The sequence below is a fragment of the Chiloscyllium plagiosum genome, chromosome 10 (assembly GCF_004010195.1).
Source record: "Chiloscyllium plagiosum isolate BGI_BamShark_2017 chromosome 10, ASM401019v2, whole genome shotgun sequence".
Lineage (NCBI taxonomy): Eukaryota > Metazoa > Chordata > Chondrichthyes > Orectolobiformes > Hemiscylliidae > Chiloscyllium > Chiloscyllium plagiosum.
The window spans coordinates 12,279,411-12,301,799 of NC_057719.1; the positions used below are offsets into that span (position 1 = coordinate 12,279,411).

Sequence of the window (22,389 nt, forward strand, 5' to 3'; positions counted from 1 at the left end):
TGGAGGGGGCTACCCAGCTCAGGCAGAGGGCACTTGCAATACATGTGGGGGTCTGCAGTGGGTCAGCCCCAACTCCACTCCTCGAGAACGTGCGGGGTGCAGAGTTGATGTAGACTCCACTGATGAAATTGTGACAGATGCTGGAGCAAGCTGGCTGGTGGAGGCCCACCTTTCCTCTTCTTGAGGGCTGCAAAGGCTTCAGCTACTTTGATGTCCTGTGTGACTGGCTCCTTCCAGGGAACAACAGGTGACCCGTGATGGACCTCACGTCACACAGCCATCGCCACAGACACAGAGGGGCTGATGACTCTCTGCAAGATCACACTGATTCACATGGTTTCCTGATGACAAGGTCAGTGCTAAAGTCCAGGCAGCAGAATTTTGGGATATTTGCCGTGTAACCATAGGTGCAGTGTGCCATCAACAATACAAGTGGGAGAGAGCTGTAACACAACATTGCAGAATTCATCAACTAGGAAGCGGCTCCATTCCATTAATGGTGATCTATGCTTGCTGTTAACACAACCTGGAAATGTGTGCCTATTACTGAGAGTTGCCATGTTTCCTATATCCTGGAGCACCCTCCTTTACCTGGTGTATTTGAGGGTCTGGGATCTTTTAAGGGTGGGTACTGAGAGACTCAGGACTATCCCATTGCAATCACAGGTAATGACACAATTGTGCAACTCCTGACTGATGCACAGCACAGGTACAATGCCACCCACGTTTCCACTAGGACTATGGCTCAGCAGACGGCAGTTGTTGAAGGGGTGGTGGCGGAGGCAACAAAGTGATGTGCTGGATGCGGAGAAACTGAGGGATGGGGAACATTCTTCATAGGATGAGGAGGTGGAGGCCTGACCTGCTATGCCTTTCCTGCAACACACCCTCAACTCTGATCTCCAGCATCTGCAGACCTCACTGTCTCCAGGCTAGACAAGTGGGCTGAGAGACTGAGGGGTCCAGTTGAGTCCACCTTTTCCCACCAATGTCAAAGCAGCATATCCAATGTAAGGGGATCATTCAATCGGTATCGCAAACAAACATTCTGGCTGGGACAAATGGGATGGAGATTTTAATCAAAAGGAATTCCATATGCTCATGCAAATTAAAATTCTCTTCTTCCCGACAGAAATTATGGGAAATATTACATTATGTTTTGTTAATGAAGTGTGGGCAAATTGCTGCTCAATCTAAGTTGGCCTTGCTTTAAATCAATGCTCACATCAATAACTATTAATATATTTAGACCTAGAAAGGGGTACAGAGAGACTTCAACCAGCACAGAAACCAATCACTAAACATGCTCTTTTAAAGCATTAACAGAGGCTGCGTTGGAAACAGAGCAAGGATAGGAACTGGTTCCAGCCCCTGCACTATCATGATGTCAAGGACATGATTATGCTCCTTCAGCTCTGGGAATGCTGTGGCTTAAGCAAACAGGATCGCATGACACACAAGAATTTCCTACGCTCAGAATGAAAAATTACCTTGTTGATCATGTCCAGAGTACACTCAAACAAGGCATCGAAGATCTGGGGTACTTCTGCAGTAATGTGGTTCTCCAACTTATTCACTATGGTGGCCATTGTACTCAAAACCTCAGGCTCCCGGGCTGCAGGGACATTCCTCTGGTAGTCGATCAGAACTGCGTCAAGCAGCGGGGGGACAAAGTTTTCTGCAACCTGACAAAGTCAAGAGGCAGAGAGAGAACAGGGTGAGAGAGTGCAGCTTAGTATCTTGGCATACCACCTTTGTTTATTTGTTGACAAATGATAATAGAACTCAGCCTCAGGGACATCAGAGTGGGAAATTAGTCTAAAAGACTCGAGCACATTCTTGGCATCAGAGGGTGAGAGTCAAGTCTGGTATTTATTTGTTAAGTGCTGAATGCTGATTGAGTGCACTGCCCACGTCTCCTTATTTGATAGGCACATCAGACTTTGAGAAGTCAAAATAGCTCAATATAAAAATGAAGCCATTGTTTTTAGTAACCATTTAGTCTAGCCTGGTGATAAAGATTCCTTTTCAAATCGTACTATGCTCAATGTCCCCACTTCAGGCATGCAATTTGGAACCTTGGTGCAGTTGCCAATTAAGAGCTTAAATTTTAGACTACACATCACAAAGACCACTTACTTTTACACCATTCTTGGTTCAAATCCCTCTATTACTGAAAAACAACATATAGGCCTTTGTCACTTCGAAATTCCAGGACTCCAGGTCTATTCTGCCGTCCACTTCAAACTCAAACACATCCAAAACTCTACCACAGACTGCTTGCTAAACACTCCAAAGCTCACTGGGTCCCCTATAGCATAAAATATACATCTAACCTCTATACCGCCTTGACCTACCACAGCAATGAAATCTCCTTAAGTCCGCTATCCCATCTGACCACCCCATTCCTCTGGCTGCTCTTTTGTTATACAATGCTTTCCACCCAGAACTCTAGTATTGCCTGCACACTGTCCCAATCCTTCTTCCCAAACTCCCTCTTCTCCTTTAGAGAGGCATGTTGTCAACATCCATCTCTGCAAGCAAGTTCCTATCTACTCCCAACTTCCCCCTTGCTGACAAGCGACCAGTTTTCTTCATGGCCGCTAGCAAATGTCTCTGGGATACTGCTTTTACAACAGGAGTTCTAAATCTTGCTCCCGACTCTGACCCCAATTCATGGATTGAAAACATTAGGGTGGCACGGTGGCTCAGTGGTTAGCACTGCTGCCTCACAGCACCAGGGACCCAGGTTCAATTCCAGCCTCGGGTGACTGTCTGTGTGGAGTTTGCATGTTCTCCTAATGTCTGCGTGGGTTTCTTCCGGGTGCTCCAGTTTCCTCCCACAATCCAAAGATGTGCAGGTCAGGTGAATTGGCCATGCTAAATTGCCCATATTGTTGGGTGCATTAGTCAGAGGTAAATTTAGGGTAGGGGAATGGGTTACTCTTCGGAGGGTGGGTGTGGACCTGTTGGGCCGAAGGGCCTGTTTTCACACTGTTGGTATTCTATTCTGTGATTCTAACATGCCTGGACCCCACAATAGGAACTGTGGGATCAGAAGAGGGGGTGGTGAGAGCGCTTTAGGACCAAGGATGAGGTGGAAGAGAGGCCAGGAGGGGTGGGGGAAAAAAAAAGAGAAGCAACACACTTGGTCTTCAGGGATTTTTTGAGAACCTGTGTTTTCATGACAGCAGGATATCAGGCATTAAAAAGGATCAATTAGGTCATGCCCAGGATTTTAAAAAAAGGCTTAATGCTATTGGAACTCTGTGTCAGCAATTATACCTTGGACCCTGCAACCCTGTGGGGAGGGGGCGTCATGAACCACATTTTGGGAAGCTATGCTTTGCAGGCACTTTTTAGTGTAGGACCTAAGAAATATGAACAGGAGCTACTAATTTACCTATCAATACCAAAAATTGAGGCTGATCTCACTGTGGCCTCAAGTCCTGTCTGTCCCCCATGACCCTCAATCCCCAGGTCAATCAGATATCTGTTCAAGTCAGCCACGAGTAGACTCAATGACCCAGCCTCCACTGTACTCTGTAGAAGAGAATTCAGAGAATAAAAAAAACTCCCTCTTTATTCACATACAAGTTGCTTTTGTATCCGATTAAAAAGAAGAAGACAGTATAAAATAGCAATCCAAATAGGACAAAGGGGCACAAATCCAAAGTGAAGGGCAACAGATACACATTAACAATCACAAGCTCATAGAGTCACAGATGTACAGCATGGAAACAGACCCTTTGGTCCAACTCGTCCATGCCGACCAGATATCCCAACCTAATCTAGTCCCATTTCCCAGCACTTGGCCCACATCCCTCCAAATCCTTCCTATTCATATTCCTATCCAGATGCCTTTTAAATGTTGCAATTGTACCAGCCTTCACCACTTCCTCTGGCAGCTCATTCCATACACGTACCACCCTATGCCCCTTAGGTCCCTTTTAAATCTTGCCCCTCTCACTCTCGACCAATGCCCTCTAGTTCTGGACACCCCCATCCCGGGGAAAAGACCTCGTCTATTTACCCTATCCATGTCCCTCATGATTTTATAAACCTCTACAAGGTCACCCCTCAGCCTCTGACACTCCAGAGAAAACAGCCCAGCCTATTCAGCCTCTCCCTATAGCTCAAATCCTCCAATACCGGCAATATCCTTGTAAATCTTTTCTGAACCCTTTCACGTTTCACCACAGCCTTCCGATAGGAAGGAGACCAGAATTGCATGCAATATTTCAACAGTGGCCTAACCAAGTTCTTCAAACAATTTTTTAAAAAAGTGATCAATTCACTTAATTGGGCAATTAGAGAACGAAAACAAATCTTTTTAAACAGTAATATTTCAAATGGAAGAGGAACGTAGAGCTGTTCTGGATAAATAACCCATACTGGGGCAATTATACTCACCAGCTGGGGATCGGAGGACCGGCTCACCCACCCTGATATCAGCTTTAAAGTCTCCCTCTTTACTGTTCTCATGCTTTTGATTAAAGGTTGTTTGGTAACAACTTCACCTAAATGGGGGAAAAAGAAATATACAACATACATATTAAACAGTCCTCAGGATCAGTGAGCCTTTCTTGTAATAGGCTAGTCAGAGATCTTGCGATTTTGTTTCCGTGGCACTGTCTCGGTGCTACCCTGCAGTAGGAGAGGGGGAACCAAGTAAAATGGGTTTGGGGTGGGACAGGAGAGGGAGGGGACAGACTGTTCAATCAGATACTTAAGGAAGTGCCTGCCCATGAACTCAGCAATGGGCGAGGGGAATGATTCTCACTTAAGGGTTTGTATGCTGGGGTAGCACGGTGGCTCAGGGATTATCACTATTGCCTCACAGCATCACAGACCTGGGTTCGATTCCAGCCTCGGGTGACTCTCTGTGCAGTTGAATATTCTCCCAGTGTCCGTGTGGGTTTCCACCGGGTACTCTGCTTTCCTCCCACAGTCAAAAGATGTGCAGGTTAGCTGGGTTGGTCATGGTAAATACAGGTTTATGGGAATAGGGAAGGGGATTGAATCTGGACAGGATGCTCTTCAGAGGGTCAAGTGCAGACACGAATGGCCCCTTTCCGCACTGTAGGGGTTCTATGATTCTAACTCCTTGCAGCAATCCAGCATTGTAACCCAACACAACAGGCTCCAATCAAAAGGTGGCAGGCACACCACAGTTTGGTCTCAGGTACCTGCGATGGCAGGCAAAAATGTTCAACTGTAGGAATTCACAAAGTCATCATATAATGGCTTAATTTCTAACTAACTTTCTTAAGACAGACTGCCAAGCAACAGAGATATGTAAAGTCCGATTTCTGATACATGGGAGATGGGGCGAGAACAGGAAGAAAGACAGAGTGCACCTTATATCAGCAACGTGTCAAAACACAAACTATCACACTCAGCTCTGTACTAATGTAAACGTAAAGAAATGGCTGTTTAGAAGGAAACTCTTTCTTCGACTTTCCGATCCAGTCCACCTAATGGGGTAGGTTAGCTTAGTTGGCTGGATGGCTAACTTGCAGTGTAGAGTGACACCAATAGTGGGTTGGTTTTCACACATCAGCTGGAGGTCACACAGAAGGTTCCACCTTCTCAAATGTCACCCCTCTCCTGAGGCATGGTGGCCCTCAGGTTAGACCACCTCCAGTCATCTGTCTCCATAGTATTTAGATGTGCACTTATGATGCAGAGGCATACAAAGGTATGGATCATGGGATTAGAACATTTAAGTCACTGTTTTTAACGAGCACTAACTCGATGAGTTCAAAGGGCTCTTTTCAAGGCTGTAGATCTTTATGCTTCTATTGCTCTTACATCTTAAACCGAATGGATATTGAAGCTCTCCTTTACCAATTAGACAAACCTCTTATTTCTGTCCAAATCATAGATTGGCTCTTTATAGAAGATAAAGAAAATACAGGTGGATTCAGGAATGGTCTATTCTGCTTCTTAAACCCGTTCCATCATTTAATTAGCTCACAAATTATCCGAACGGCAATTTTATCTAACCTAGTTCCACAAACTTTAATATGTGTGCCTAACAATAGTCTATCAATCTCAGTATTAAGGTACTGAATTGATCCCCATCCACAACAGCCTTTTGGGAGAAGCTTTTCATTCTGAGAGGAGGAGAATTTTTGGAACAACCAGCTTAAAACATCCGATCCCACCTTCCCCACCAAAAAAGTGGCTAGTTACCATTGGCCTGGATAGCTGCAGAGATATTCTCACTCAAACACTTATACACGTTGAGCATGTCCAGATATATCCGTCCTAGCTGAATGACAAATGGATGTCCAACTGCCTTGCAGGCTCTCACGTTGGTCTTCAGGATGCTGCCAAGCTGCTTCACCGTCTCTGCATCCTTCAAAATGTCCACGTTCTTTGTAAAATGATTTGAGTAAACGGAATTAGTATCCACTTGGACAAAAGAAATGCTCTAAAATATTTTCCCCATGCACCTTTAACCCTCAGCATTTCTTCCTGCCCATACCACCAGCAGCTCCCCAACCCCGTTGTCTGTCAAAGTTGAGAAGAAAGGGGATTGACAGTCATGGTGGTGGGGATACATTATGTGCGACTCTCCTCATGACAGTCATGCTGGAAAACTGATTGGCGTGGACAAAGCTCAATATGAAAATTATTATTTCTCCACTTATTGCTGGAAGAAATGGCATGTAATTTACTGATGACACTCATCTGAACATCAAAACTAGCTGGTGGTAGATACTGTGAGGAAGTTGCAAAGATGTCTCAAGGGGATTTGGAGAGCAGGCAAAAAATTTGACAGATGGAATAAGAGAGAGAAATGTGAGGTTGCTCACTTTGGTGAGAAAATAGGAATAGTGGCTTTCTTAAATGCTAGAAGATTGGGAAGTCTTGCAAGTTCAAAAAATGACTCGAGTATTCTTCAGCAGCGAAAGAGGCAAATGGTACATCGGCCTTTATTGCAAAGAATGTGTGTACAGAACTAAACACAGCTTGCTGTCATTATACAGAGTCTTAGTGAGTCAAAAGTGGGCACTGGAAAAGCACAGTTGAGGAGCAGGAGAAGCAACGTTTCGGCCAAAAGCCCGTCATCAGGAATGAGACTATGAGGTGAGGGGTTGGAGGGGAAACGGTTAGCTGAGAGTGTGATAGGTAGATGGAGGTGGGGGTTAGTGGTGATAGGTGGGAAGGAAGGAGCACTGGTAGGACAGGTCATGAGGGTGGTGCCGGCCGAAATGGGATAAGGTTTGGGGGGGGGGGGGGGGGGGGAGAGTGAAGAAACTAGTGAAATCCACATTGATGCCATGTGGTTGGAGGGTCCTGAGGCAGAAGAGGCACTACAGAGAGTAAATCTTTCTATATACAACACGACAATCTCCAGGTGTGGTCTCACGAAGAATCTTAGTGAGACCACACCTAGAGATTGTCGTGTTGCATATAGAAAGATTTACTCTCTGTAGAAGGAGCAGAAAGAAGGGATTGGCGTTGAAGGGATTGATTTATGTGGAAAGATTCAACACGGTTAGCTTACATTCCCTGGAGTTTAGCATAATGAGAGGTCATGTCTATCAAACATAGAAAATGATTATAAGGATTGATAAAGCAGAGGTAGGAAGGATGTTCCCCTGCTGGGGCAGATCCAGAAAGAGAAGAGACACCATCTCAGGATAAAAGGGCAGGCCATTTTGGTCCAAAATGAGCCATTTCTATGTGGGGTGGTGGACCTTTGGAATTCTCTGCCCCAGATTGCTGGGGAGGCTCAGTGGTGGAGCATTTTCAAATCGGAGGTCAATAGATTTTGACACAGGCAGCATGGTACAGTGGCGACTGACTGTGTGCAGTTTGCACATTCACCCAGTGTCTGCGTGGGTTTCCTCCCACACAGTCCAAAAATGTGCAGGTTAGGTGAATTGACCATGATAAATTGCCTGTAGTGTTAAGTGAAGGGGTAAATGTAGGGGAATGGGTCTGGGTGGGTTGCGCTTCGGCAGGTCGGTGTGGACTTGTTGGGCCGAAGGGCCTGTTTCCACACTGTAAGTAATCTAATCTAATCTAATCTAGGGATATGGAATTAATTCAGGAAAGTGCTGTTGAAGTTGAAGACTGGGTGTGATCTTGCTGAATGACAGAGAAGGGCCTGTTTCCACACTGTAAGTAATCTAATCTAATCTAGGGATATGGAATTAATTCAGGAAAGTGCTGTTGAAGTTGAAGACTGGGTGTGATCTTGCTGAATGACAGAGTGGGTTTGAGGGGCTGAAAGGCCTACTTCTGTTCATGACAAGAGAGTGAGAAAAGTTTAACATTTGAGACAGCCTTTCCTTTAGTATTCAAGCCATGAAAGGAGCTGGAGTTTTCAAAGCCTTATGCTGGACAGATGGTCTCAATTTTGGTGACAAAGCTGTCCAGGACACTGGTTTAGAGACGAAATTGAAATGTGGAATTTAAGGAAATATGATTAGTACTGTATATAAAGAAGCCGCAACTAATAAATCACTCAGTTCACCACTGTGGAGATAAAAGAAACAAATTGTGGCATTTATTGCCTCATTGTTATAATGCTTGTTAAATGTCCTGCAGGACTTAGAACAGTTCCAGTTAACTATGAAAAAGAAAAAAGGTCTTATTCTGCTATAACCAAATTAGTTGTTAGATCCTACACTTATTTCCAATATCAGACTTCTCCGTTCTCAAATCTTTCATTGAAAATTACTAACAGAAAGCATTCATTTGCAATTATTGAATGAATTCAATAACCCAACGTAAGGGAAGACAGCCAAGTAGACTGTCCACTACTGAATGAATTGACCTATCCCTCAGTTGCCTAACTTACCTTTGTTGCTTGCTGAATAATGCTGTCCCACACCTGGTTAGGCAACAGCATGTATTTCTCAATTAAATGCTCCTGGACAGTTTGATCAGTTTGAGCTCCAATCATGTAACCAACAGCTTCATAGAATGTGTGCACCTGAAATACAAGAATAAAGTTTTAAACTTTTCCTCAGGAGTTCATGAGGTAGAAGGTGAGCTTTCAGCACTGGAATGAGTCAGAGAGAGTGAGAACGCGAGTGTTAACTGAACACTTTATTCCAGACGGCAGTCACATGCCTTAGACTAAACTGGAAGATCCCAGAATGTGGTCAGAGATGTGAGGAGTGAAGCTGGTATGGTGATAAGGAAGTAGTAGCCTCAGCCATTGCAAATGTCCCACAGGATCAAGATTCATGCACTTTGTATGGATAAGAGTAGAAACATTTCCTCAGAGCCAAGAAAGAGTCCAGTAGGCTGTTCTGCTCGGTGCCAAGGTCGAGGACATTGCTCTAAGTGGAGAGGATCTTCAATAGGAGGTAGATGATCCAAATGTCATAGTCAGTGTGGGTACCAATGACATGGCAGGCACGGTGGCTCAGTGGTTAGCACTGCTGCCTCACAGCACCAGGGACTCATGCTGAATTCCAATCTTAGGTGACTGCCTGTTGGAGTTTGCACATTCTCCCCATGTCTGCAAGAGTTTCCTCCAGGTACTCCAGGTTCCAAAGATATCTAGGTCAGGTGAATTGGCTATGCTAAATTGCCCATAGTGTTAGGTGTATTAATCAGTGGGAGTGGGTCTGGGTGGGTGTGGACGTGTTGGGCCGTGTAGGAAATCTAATGGATAAAAATGATAAAAAAAAAAGGTTCTGTTTAGAGATTAAAATCAACTAGAGGCTAATTGATAAAAGCAGAACTACAAAATGATGATAATTTCCCCTACTCAATTCTCAAGCAAATTACCACAGGGTAAATAAGGTTAGAGAGATGTATGCACTTGGTGCGAGAGAAATGAATTTCAAATCATGGAGCATTAACATTAGTGCTGGGGAAGTGAGGGAGCTGTACTTTTGGGATGCTCCTACTTGTCCCAGGACCAGTACTCTGGAAAATCACATAACTAGGGCACAAGAGAGGGTTTTAAGTAGAATAGCATGTTATTTTTGGTGGAGGAGCATGGAAGTGATTCCTTATGGACAGTGTGTGTTGGAGTACACTTGAGAGAAATCAGAAGGGCTAAAAAGGGAAATACGTGATGGCTTTGGTAGAGAAGATAAAAGATAATTCAAAGAGATTCGACAAGTATAAGAAGGGCAAAAGTGTAACTAGGGAGAGAATATTCACGAGGGCAAGAATTCACGTGGCACTGCAAGTAGTAATTGAGCATAGTGGAGCTATGGATAATAATAAATTGAGTGTGGCATGGACAGAGTACATAATCATCTACTACTCAATAAATCCTCTTAAAATTTGTTACACAAACTGTCTGCCAAACCTTTGACGTGTTGATGATTGATGGCTCAAGTTATTGGAGCTCTACCCATCCAGGCAAGTGGGGAGTATTCCATCACATTGCTGACTTATAACTTGTAGATGATGGGCAGACTTTGGGGAGATAGGGGGAAGTAACTCACCTCCTATCTAAGTAATTTACAAAATTAGCAATCCAACAGGTGAAAACAGTGACCAAACTTCCAAAACATTTACTGTCATGAAACCGACTCCATTAATCCAACGGCATGAGGTACAGCAGTCTATTTCTTCTGAAATCCCTGCTCCCCACCAAAAGATAGGTGTATTTCATACCAAGGGATAGGTGGTTGGCAACACCTCTTTAAACATGTTTTGAAAAAAAAAACACCTTAAATACGCACACAAAAACATGAACTGCAACTGCACTCACCTGATGAGGCTGCAGATCACAAATGATAGTGTTAATATTGGTCAAGATCTCATCAATGAAAGGCATCACCTCTCCTACTTGCACTTGAACAAAGTGGCGTCTGCACTTTTGGGCTATCTTAATAAATGTGTCACAAGCCATGTCCTGGACACCATCATGAGTCTCTGTAAAAAGCAATAAGGGGTGTAAAGCTCACTTTTTCTTAAAAAAAATCTTAAAATTTACATCTAAAAACCTTTCATAGGTTGAGTTGCATTTTTTAAAAAATCCAAATTTAATTTCACCGTTCTCCATAGGATATTCATTCCAGAGTTTTACATACCCTTTTTGGAGAAACGTAGTGCTCTATAAAAAAACAAACAATATTAATCCAAATTCTACCCCCCAACAGTGAAACAGTATTTTTACACTACTATTCAAAGTTTGTGAGAAGTTACACTACTATATCAGAAACATCTCCAAATAAAAAAAACTCTACAACTGTTTAAATTTAAAATGCATTTAAGTAGAATTTGACGACAAAACTTTCTTGATTCAGCATACACTGTACCCAAAGGACATTCTCAGTCTGCATAAAGTCTAATGACTAAGCAAACTGCACAGCAATAAATAGCACCACAATGACTACAGTACACGCTGGGCTTCATGACAAGTTTCCTTACCATGCATAAACTCAAAGAGTTTGTTCACCACTGTCTTTAGGAACTTCCAGTGAGCTCGCAGGAACCGGGGATACTGTCCCACCACGTACATAATGTTAGAGGCGATAATAGCCTTGTTATCCTTCCCACGTTTTTGTTCACAAAGGCCCAGCAAATCCTTCAAAGTCAAAAAGGTTCAATGATAAGTAAAACGAGCAAAGTGAATCAAGCTATCACACCTTATTTTCTTTGTTCAAGTTCTCACTCAGCCCCAAATGTCTAAAGCTCTCCTTTAAAAATGGATTCAGGAGCAAAAACCTTCTCCCAGTAAGAAAGGTATCAAAAAGAATTATCAAACAAACACTCAACAACTTAAGACAGCACCTCTAACATGATTCTATGAAACATTCCAGCATGCTTCAAAGGAACACTACAAAATAACATACACCACCAAGCATTGAAGGAGGTGCTTGGTCAAAGGGGTGGATTTTAAAGAAAGTTGCAGAAGCTGGGTGGTGGGGAAGAGGAGGAGTGGGTATCTGCTTTGGCAACGGAAGGCACAGCCAGCATCACTGCAGCAATTATTATTGGGAACACAAAAGAAGTCAGAGTGTAGATATACCGGAGGGTTGAGAGTAAGAGATTATGGGAACTCTCCACCAGCAACTGACCTTGATGACTGTGACAAGGAATCGTTTCTCATCCTCTTCATGCATTGCACCACTGATGGAACCAATAGCCCAACAAAGTGTATTCAGGTTTTTCCATGACCATTCTGTACCATTCACTTGATTGTGCAGCTTCTCAGTCATAATGCATTCTGTGTCAGCATAGTCTAAATGTGTGAGATAGACTGAAACAGGAAAACAAAGCAGCCTTAAAAATCACAGAATCCACTTAGTGCAAATAAAGGCAATTGGACCCATCAACTCTGTACGGACCTTCCGAAGAGCATCCCACCCGGAACCACCACCTCCCCCACCCTATCCCATTAACCCTGTATTTACCATGGACAGAGTCGAAAAGGGTGGCACTGGAATAGCACAGCATGTCAGACAGCACCCGAGGGGCAAGAGAGTCAATGTTTTGGGTAGCACATTCCTGATGAAGGGCTGATGCCTGAAATGTCGGCTCTCCTGCTCCTCGGATGCCGCCTGACCTGCTGTGCTTTTCCAGCACCACACTTTTCAACACTGACTCTCCAGCACCTGCAGTCCTCACTTTCACATATTACCATGGCCTACCCACCGAATTTGCACATCTTTGGACTGTGTAAGGAAAGCCATGCAGACATGGGCAGCATGTGCAAACTCCACATGGCCACCCCAGATTGGAATCAAATCTATGTCCTTGGCGCTGTGAGGCACCTGTGCTAACCACTATACCACCATACTGGCCTTATTTAGGGGTTTCAGACATGGACGTGTTGTTTTGGAAGAACTTGCCAACAACAAAAGGAGAGATGGCAACATTCTTTCAAGTCAGTATGGCAAATTGCTTGCAGGCTGTGGTATTTCCATCTATTTGCCACCACTTGTCATTCTAGACAGAAAAGGTCATGGTTTTCAATGCGCTTTCACAAGAAGCCTTGATGAATTTCTGCAGTGCATATTGTAAATCGTGCACACTGCCGTACAGGTGGGAAGAGGAAGTGGACATTCGGAGATGTAGGGTCAATTAAGCAAGCTGCTTTGCCGGGTTAGTGTCAGTCTTCAGGTGCTGTTGGAGCTACGCTCATCCAGGCAACTGGGGAGTATTCCATCACACTCCTGATTTGTGCCTTGTAGATAGCAGACAAGCTGTAGGGAGTTAGGAGGTGAGGTAGTCATGACAAGATTCCTAGTCTCTGACCTGCTCTTGTAACCACAGTAATAATATGGCTGGTCCAGTTCAGTTTCTCAAATGAAAGATGTTAAAAAAAAAAACATGAAAACTACAAATTCATTATGCCTGTAAGCATCTGACAAGAGAAAACATTTGGTCTGGGTTTGTTGGAAATGGAAACAAACATTAAAATCCTTTTTCAGAGCTGATCAAAACATCTCTCCTTTAGTTAGTTTATGCTACAATTGAAAGAAACATCTGTAAATTCATTCCCAGGCCTTCTCTAATCTTTAGAGAAAAAAGCACCACCATCCAAATTGCAATGAGAGTGGCCATTTTGCCCAAAACATACATACATCCCAAAAGAAAATGTCAGCAGTATGTTTATAAAAATATATTATTCATGAGTCATGAGTTTGGTGGCTAGGCCAGCATTTATTGTCCATTCTGAACTCAAGGTCTGGGTAGTAGTCAACTTCTTGAACCACTGGTGTAGGTACTGTTGCAGTGATGTTCGGGAGAGATTTCCAGGATTTTGAGAGACAGTGAAGGAGCAGCAATGTAGTTCTAAGTCAGGGTGACGTGCAACATGAGAAAGGAACCTGTAGGTGGTGGTATTCTCATGGATACATGTTTTTTTAGATGGTTTGGAAGACGCTGTCAAGACAGGGTTGGTGAGTTGAAGCACATCTCGTGGATGGTGCACACAGGTCTAACTATGCATTAATCACAAAGTGAGTAAAATGTTGATGGTGGTGGGATAGGGTGCTAATCAATCCTTTGTCCTGGATGGGGTCAAGTTCTTGAGTGTTACAGAGCTGCACTCATCCAGGCATGTGCAGTCCAAGTCCCATACTCTGTTGGCCACTTTTCTTCATCTACCTATATCACCTAATCTTTGAAACTGAATCTTTCCACAACAACCAAGAAACATGGAATTCAATTTCAGAACACTCCACAAATAAAGTTCTATTGCTGAGACCTTGCACCAACGTCAGTTTAGCCTGAATTCAACGACTGAAAATTGTCCGCTTCTATCAAACATAACCCATATTTACACTTTCTGAAATATAATTTTTGCCTGTAATCATAACAAAGAACTCCGATTATTCCACTTTTAATTTCTGCATTCCTAGTGGTTCTGAAAGATAAAAGTTGTTTTGACCACAGGTGAAAACCTCAACGATCAAAATTTTTGTTTGCAGAAGTTGCCATTTCCAAATAGTATTAATTATTCTGTTAAAAGACATAGGTAATCCCTAAACTTTTTTGTTTTAACTTGCTATGCTTTGATACAATTAAAATTCAACCAGCATAAAGCATTCAGTAAAAACAATGACTGCAGATGCTGAAAACCAGAGTCTAGATCAGAGTGGTGCTGGAAAAGCACAGCAGTTCAGGCAGCATCCGAGGAGCAGTAAAATTGACGTTTTGGGCAAAAGCCCTTCATCAGGAATACAGGCAGAGAGCCCGAAGACCCTTCAGACTCTCTGCCTGTATTCCTGATGAAGGGCTTTTGCCCGAAACGTCGATTTTCCTGCTCCTCGGATGCTGCCTGAACTGCTGTGCTTTTCCAGCACCACTCTGATCCAGAATAGAGCACTGCCCAAGAGAGCAATGAGCTTGGCAGATGACATGCTTATAACACAGGTCGGGGTGACTTATCTTCAGGTAGGGCTCAAACTATGTGCAAGATGAGTGAAGCGATTTTTACCCAAATTTCATGCGATTATAGCACTGGAACCTCTACAGAGGAACCTCGATTATCCGAATATCAATTATCCAAATACCAGATTATCCGAAGGAGATCTCAAGATCCAGAAGAAACATGACATCAAAGAGCCGTTTCAACCCTGATCCCGTCTTTTGTTTACAGGTACAGTGATTTAAAAACAAACTCGGCTCACTGAAATGCTGTCGAGAACAGTCCATGACAGTCCAGGCACTGTCTCTAAATGACTGACCTCCCACCCCCTCTCTCTCCCCATACACTTTCCCTGGAGTTCTACACAGGGTGAACCATAAACCCCCTCGCCCAAATAATCTCTCCAACATTGTCCTATACAGAGCAGAGGTGGAAATTGTCAAAAAGTTGTGCGTGTGTGCGCGCGCGCGCGCGCTATTTGGGGTCAGGCGGTGGGTGGGGATGGACGGTGGTGCAGGGTTGGGGCGGGAAGGGTAGGGGACAGTGCTGGGGGTGGGGCCTTGCCTTTGAATAGTCTGCTGAACAGGGGGCAGACTTATCAGAAAACTCCGAGCCCCAGAGGAAATAAATTAACCAAATAATCAATTATCCGAATGAAACAGTGCCCACCGATCTCACTCGGATAACAGAGGTTCCTCTGTACTTGGCTCAGAATCCCAATTACGTTGCTCTTAAGTCATGTGGGTGTCTTAAAGACATTGATAAATGCTCTGCAAAGTCTAGAGAAACTATGTAAGAATAAATAGCATTTTTTTGCCTATTCATTAGATTATAGATTGAAAAATGAAACAATATCTTTCAACATCAATGCCATTAACAGGGCATAGTACCCCGTACTGGAGCTTAATCTTTTTGTCCTCAGCAGTATTTGAGGAACAGGTGGAGCAGTGGTAAACACTGTGGAAACACCAATATCACTTCTTTCTTGTACCCATTTTGTTTGGAGAAGCTATATAGTGGTCAGTACTTTTTTTTAAAAAATAATTCATTCAAGAGATGCCAATATCTTTGGCAAGTTCAGGACTATAAGTAACAAAATTATACTTCTCAAACGCTGACCTCCAAAAGATGATACCTTAACCCTGTGAATATCCTCACGTCCTCACACGGTTTCTAGGAGAGCCTGCAAAAGTGAAAAACTACCAGACTGGACCCAAATCCCCTTCAGACACAATCAGTTCAGATCGCTGGATAGTAATCAGCCATAGGAACTCTGGTTACATGTCCTCCTCCCTCCTAACTTTCCAAAAAGAAACAAAAAAGTCAAATGCAGTATGTCCACAGCCAAGATCAACTCAATCAGAATTCATACATAGGAACAAGAATAGGCCATTTGGACCTTCAAGCCTAGTCTCCCATTCAAAGAGATAATGGCTGACCTTTATGGTGCAGGAGGAACCAATTCAGCCCATTCTGATAGTACAATTTTCTGAATAGGCATTTAATGTAGTTCCATTCTCTGCTTATCCCTGTAATCTTGCACACTGTTCCTTTTCAGGTGACAGTTTAATTCCCATTTAAGTACTTCAATTTGCCTCCACCACATTCTCAGGCAGTGCATTCCTGCACCTCTAAGGAACAGCAGGAGGCCGTTCAGCCACTCAAACTTACTCCACCCTTCATTGAGATTACAGCTGACCTGGGCCTTTGGCCCAGATCCCTTAAGCTTAACAATAACTTATCTTCTCTCAAGATTTAAAATTAGCGACTGATCCAGCATCTACTGCTGTTTGTGGAAGGTAGTTCTAAACATCTACCAGACTGTGTGCCTACAACTATAACACTCACTCTGTGAAAACATTTCCTCTTGTGGCACTTCTGCTTGTTTTAATAGTGACTTCAAACCCATGTTCTCTTGTCTGAGTTCCCTTTGTGACCGAGAACACTTTCTCTGTTTACACATGCAGAAAATTGAACACCTGTGAAATCTCAACCTCCTTTCCACAATGGAAAACAGTCCAAACTTCACCAATCCATCTTTATAACCGAAGCTTCTCATCTCTGGAACTATTCTTAAGGATCTATTCTGCATTCTTTTCAAATCCTTAAGCACATGGCACCCGGATCTGGATGCAATAGTCCAGCTGTGGCTGAACCAGTATTTCATTCAAGTTCAATGTGACCTCTTTATTCTGATACTCCATGCTGCTATAATAAAGCCAAGGTTATTGTATGCTTTATTCATCACTCTCTCGACCTGTCCTGCCACCTTTACTGACTTATGCACCCAAGTCTGTCTGATCGTACACCCCCTTTAGAGTTGTACCTTTATTTTATCTGGTTTCTCCATGTTCTTCCTTCCAAAATATAATCAATTCATGTTTCCCCACATACAATTTCATCTAATACCCAGCCACTCTAAAGATAATTTATAAAAACCTCATGCTTACCAAGTGTCTCTCTCATTGTTTTGTATAGATTGATGGAGTCAGTGTCCTTCATGAATTCCCGAACAACTTCTCCCTGCTCATTCTCCACAACAAGCACCTCTTCTGGTTTTGCCATTCGACTAATCATGATAAGCCTCACCTGAACAAGAAAAACAAAAATTTATTTGTTTATTAAGTAGAAGCCGAGAGACAATTAATTGTGAGGACATTTCAAAACAAGTTTGTACGTGTGGCTGCTATGGTACATGCCTTAGATAAATTTGGAAAACCACAACCTATTTCCCAGAGTGTGTTTATAAAATGGGCTTAAAGTTAATACGACTTAAAATTTGCATCATCAAAAATGTGATATTGATATCAGGGTTTTAGCTTTGAATGACTGGTTAGAACATGGTGCTGGTATCAGGTCAACTGACTGCTTTCCTGGCGTCATACAGCTCTGGTAGATTGATGGGGGAAAGCATCAGTGATGTGAGGGTACTTCTGAAAGATGAGGAAAGGCTTACTAAGTCTGGATTTCACCTTGGTTGTAAAAAAATGATTCTTTACCATTTAAAAAAGTTACTTCATGGTAAGGACTTGCTGAATAAAGATGATTAATCAAACATCCAGCAGAGGCAGTAGTCATTAGTGAATGCAGTCAGTAATGCAGGCTGATTTCATCTGAACGACCCTGTGTAACGCAAACTGACTGAGTGAAGGACATGCAAATTAGTAAGAAGTGAATCAAAAACAACAAACAACTAATAAATCAGATGTATGGTCAGCCAATCATGTGTACACCTTCTTGGTGATGGTTAGGAGCCAAGGAACAGGTCATCCATGCAGTGTATGGAGAATGGAGGTCCGTAAAGAGGAAAAAAAACTTCCATAGCACCTTCCACATTCACACCGAGAAATGCCATTATTCTAAATGTAAAGGTAAGATGAAGTGATAACATTTAAGTTGAAAGTGTTGTATGTGATATTAACAAATGCTAAGCCCACTGGGCAGAGGATCAAGAGCAAAGATTCCATAGGATTTTTAAACATTAAAACGACAGATTAACGCACTATTAGCATCCATTAACCAATAATTTGGAAACACCAAGAACATCCATGTCAAGCAGCACCCAAGCACACAATGTTATATTTCACAGGAGTATACAAGCTGGGAGGATTCAACACAAGCAATTAGCCTAATCTAGACTGGTTAATACACACCTTTGACAGCACTGGTAGGTAGATCTGTCTCCGAGGTGGGACGTCACTGTGAGGATTGCCCAGAGCAGGAGATGCACTAATAGAAAAGGGATTTTCACGGTAAAGCTCTCCTGCCAGATGATTCCAGTATTCCAAACAGATCTTAAAAATTTCTATCTCTTCCACTTCTGATACAAGAATCATATAGTGTAGGCCCTAGGATAATCAAAACAGACAAAACAAAGTTAGTAACACTCATCTGCTTGGGTTTAATAGTTATGAAGATTTCAGTGCAAGAGATAGGAGTGGAAATAAGCCATTTAGCCCACTGAGTCTGTTCCCCCAATGAGATCATTGCTGCGTTGATGATCAACCAACAATGAATACAATTCAAGTGTTTGTTTGAGAGCTACTTTGAAATTTCTTGAAATGGTTTTGTAATGGTCTCATTTTAGATTCCAGCATTTTCACTGCCACTATGCTCACTATACCAATGTTATTGCTATCTGGTTGGCACAGTACTATGCACCAGTTAATAATCATGGAAGCCTCCATCACACCAAACCATTTACTATGTTACAAATGCTTGTGCAGCGATATCTTCCTTTATTAAATCATCTCAGCTTTCTCATTAAGGTCACCGAACCAACTGCCTAAAGTCCCAGGAGCTCAACCACACCTGTAAATCTGCAATGCCACTGAGAGTTACTGGAAGGAAGGGAAAAGGCAGAGATGCCACACAGCAATGAAGTTACTGGAGGACAGGATGGAGACATTATCACAGCATTCCACCTTTGAAGTATTTAGCGTTCATACTTACATCCAAGAGTGCCTCTCTGAGCTCCATTGTCCTTTCTACTAAGGTGCCATGCTCCTTCAAGAAAGTACATAAGAAAAGACTCAGATTCTGGATGAAATTCTGTTCATCATCCTTCCCATTTGCATATGCAAGGCGAATGTTAGTATTCACAGGTAGCATCTGAAAAAGGAAAGAGAGGTGAGAGATTGACTCCACATAGGAGCATAATACAACCAAATCCACAATAAAATCTGCACGACACAATTCAGTTTCCAAAGTAAATGAGCACTAAAGTAGAAATAGTGAAGAACTAGGTGACTGAATAATAAGGAAAATTAATGAAGCTCGCTACTGATAGTGCCAAATGCAATTACTGAGAAATTACAAACAAGCATTGACTGACAGTATCATTCAAGTCCAGGTCCTCTGGAACCAAAGTCTCACCAGCTATGCTGAGGCTTGGCCTGTGCATAGTACGTTCAGCAAATTAAGTATTGAATGCCGTACGATTCTGATGGTTATTCAATCCAACGATGAATACAAGTCACAAATACTAACAAATTCTGCAACAATTTCAACCTACCTGTTTGAGCTGAATAAGTGTTAATGTAAACAACGAGATGAACTGTTCATCATATTGACTGACACCAACGCCAGCAATCTCTGTCAAACATTTCAATGTGACATTTCGAAACATGGGCACATTCAGAAACTAAGCAAAAAGAAAATGCAAAAGATTAAGTTAAAATAGACAACTTATAGTGAAGACTTATATCTACATGCAAGCTTGACAATGAAAGCACTTCTGGTCAAAATTTTCCATTCATTTTTATGTGTCTAATTTCTCTGTACAAATCTTCTAAAATTTACACAAGAGCTTTGTATAGTTATAATAAATTTTGTATGGTAAACATTAGAGAAGCAAACTAAACAAGACATGAAAGCATCGTTCCTGAGGTTTTAATGTTGTTAACGTTACATTAATGTTTACAAGTCCCTCAGTATCAAGTTGGTTGAAAAATTCTCTGGTTACTCCTGAGTGAATGCACAAACATTAACAGCAGCATTATTTAAAAAAAAAAACACCTTATCAATGGTGCAGGAAAATGCAGTTTGCGGCTTGCTATTGTGTGCACATCAAAACTTATTAAAGTTCAAATTAACACAAAGATTTTCTAAATACCCTGCACAAATTTGAATCAGCTTCCCACTGGTGGAGACTACCGATAACTATAATCACTGTAAGTGATAACTATAGCATGAAGAATCTATACTTGCATTTCTCATGAAACAATCTCAATTGACTCATAGAATCTCTACAGTGTGTAAACAGGCCCTTCAGTACAACAAGTCCACACAGACCCTCTGAAGAGTAATCCACCCAGACACATTCCCCCCTACCCTATCACTCTATATTTATCCATGACTACTGTACCTAACCTACACATCCCTGAATGCTATGGGCAATTTAGAATTGTGAAAACACTTAACCCGCACATCTCTGGACTGTGGGAGGAAACCGGAGCACCCAGAGGAAACCCACACAGACATGGGGAGAATGTGCAAACTCCACACAGACAGATACACAGACAGACAGTCACCTGAGACTGGAATCAAACCCGCACCCCTGGCACTTGTGAGGCAGCAGTGCTAAACATTGAGCCACCGTGCTGTCGTAATCACAGAAACGAAAATACGGGCAGAAAATGAAACACTTTTCAAAAAAAGGTTGAATTATATTTCTGCTTCTTCAATTATCTCCAAAAGCTATTTTAACTGAAGAATGCACTTGTGCTGAATTGTCATCACATTGTTTTTAAAGATTATGTACAAATTGTATCATATTAGAAAATTTATCAGACTTCACACAGATTACATAAAGGAGGTCAACATATCAGGCTTGTTCAGTTGGGAACATTCATACTTGGGCGGGGGGCGGGGTTGAAGAATGGATTAAAGTCCACACCCGCTAATAAAACCCAGCTCCTCTTCATCACCTCACTCAGCTCATCCTCCATACAGTCAGATTACCTAGCAGCTAAAAATTCCAGCCACAACTTCCTCCAGCTAAATAACAGACAATCAAATTTACTGCCTTGAGCTGCAAATTGGCATGGGAAGGTTTTCTTCCATAAGGCGGCCTGTACAGAATTACAGAATGGCTATAGAAGACAGGACGAAAGTGCAGACTGCAGATGCCAGAGATTAGAGTCAAGATTAAAGTGGTGCTGGAAAAGCACAGCAGGTCAGGCAGCATCAGAGGAGCAGGAAAATTGACGTTTCGGGCAGGAGCCCTTCATCAGTAATCCTTAAAATAGGATTATTGAAGATAATTGAAGCAGAAATATAATTCAATCTTTTTTTAAAAAAAAAGTGTTGCATCTTCTGCCCATATAGAAGACAAGAGTCAATCAACCTGCCCATCATGTCGGGGCTGTCCTTCTGAAGGGACATTTTATTGAGTGCCAGTCTCCCATCTTCTCCTCAAAGCCCTTCAAATGTTTTCTTTTCGGTAACAATCTACCTCCTTTTTCAAAACTTCAATTGACCCTTCCTCCACCATCCCTCATCACATCCTGGATCTAAACCACTTGCTCTGAGAAATATTTTCCCTTATGTCGCCGTTGCTTTTTTTGCCAATTACTTTAAAGATTGATGCCCACTTGGCTCAGCATCCTTCCACTATTTCTCCCAGTCTACAATCTGCATCATCTTTATCAAATTTCTTCTCCAACCAGGTCTTCTTTAAAGGAAAGCAATGCAGAATTCTCCAATCTATCCACATAATCAAAGTTCCTCATCCCTGAAACCATTCTCCTCAATCTTCTCTTGTGCATTCCCACTTCTTCCAAAAATACAAGGACACAATATTCCAGTTGATGCTGAACTGGTGTTTGCACATGCTTAGAATAACTTGCTTGCTTTTGTGCTTAATTTCCTTAATGAGAAGCCCAGGATGCCATGAACTTCATTAGAGAACCTCTCACCTTGGCTTTCAAATGATTTATGCACACGTACACACAAATGCAAGCTGTTAACATTCGCTGTTTCATAGTCAAGCTCATGCCTAGCAAAACACAACATACCACATTGAGAGAATCCAAATACACTATTCAAAAGAACATGGAGGCCATTGACCTTCAAGC

General features: G+C 42.4%; 1 protein-coding gene across 4 annotated transcripts in view; it reads right to left on the bottom strand.

Moving 5' to 3' along the window:
* The window catches only part of LOC122553379 (exportin-1-like), an 89,823-nt gene that overhangs the window by 24,295 nt on the left and 43,139 nt on the right, over positions 1–22,389 (bottom strand). For all 4 annotated transcript variants that reach the window (XM_043697061.1, XM_043697065.1, XM_043697064.1 and 1 more), the window contains exons 10-20: positions 19,827–19,955; positions 19,265–19,423; positions 18,466–18,660; positions 17,263–17,401; positions 12,015–12,196; positions 11,365–11,521; positions 10,703–10,866; positions 8,822–8,956; positions 6,199–6,382; positions 4,414–4,520; positions 1,491–1,685 (exon numbers count right to left, since the gene is read on the bottom strand). In XM_043697061.1, coding sequence (XP_043552996.1) covers positions 1,491–1,685; positions 4,414–4,520; positions 6,199–6,382; positions 8,822–8,956; positions 10,703–10,866; positions 11,365–11,521; positions 12,015–12,196; positions 17,263–17,401; positions 18,466–18,660; positions 19,265–19,423; positions 19,827–19,955 — 1,746 coding nt within the window. The remainder of the gene's footprint in view (positions 1–1,490; positions 1,686–4,413; positions 4,521–6,198; positions 6,383–8,821; positions 8,957–10,702; positions 10,867–11,364; positions 11,522–12,014; positions 12,197–17,262; positions 17,402–18,465; positions 18,661–19,264; positions 19,424–19,826; positions 19,956–22,389) is intronic.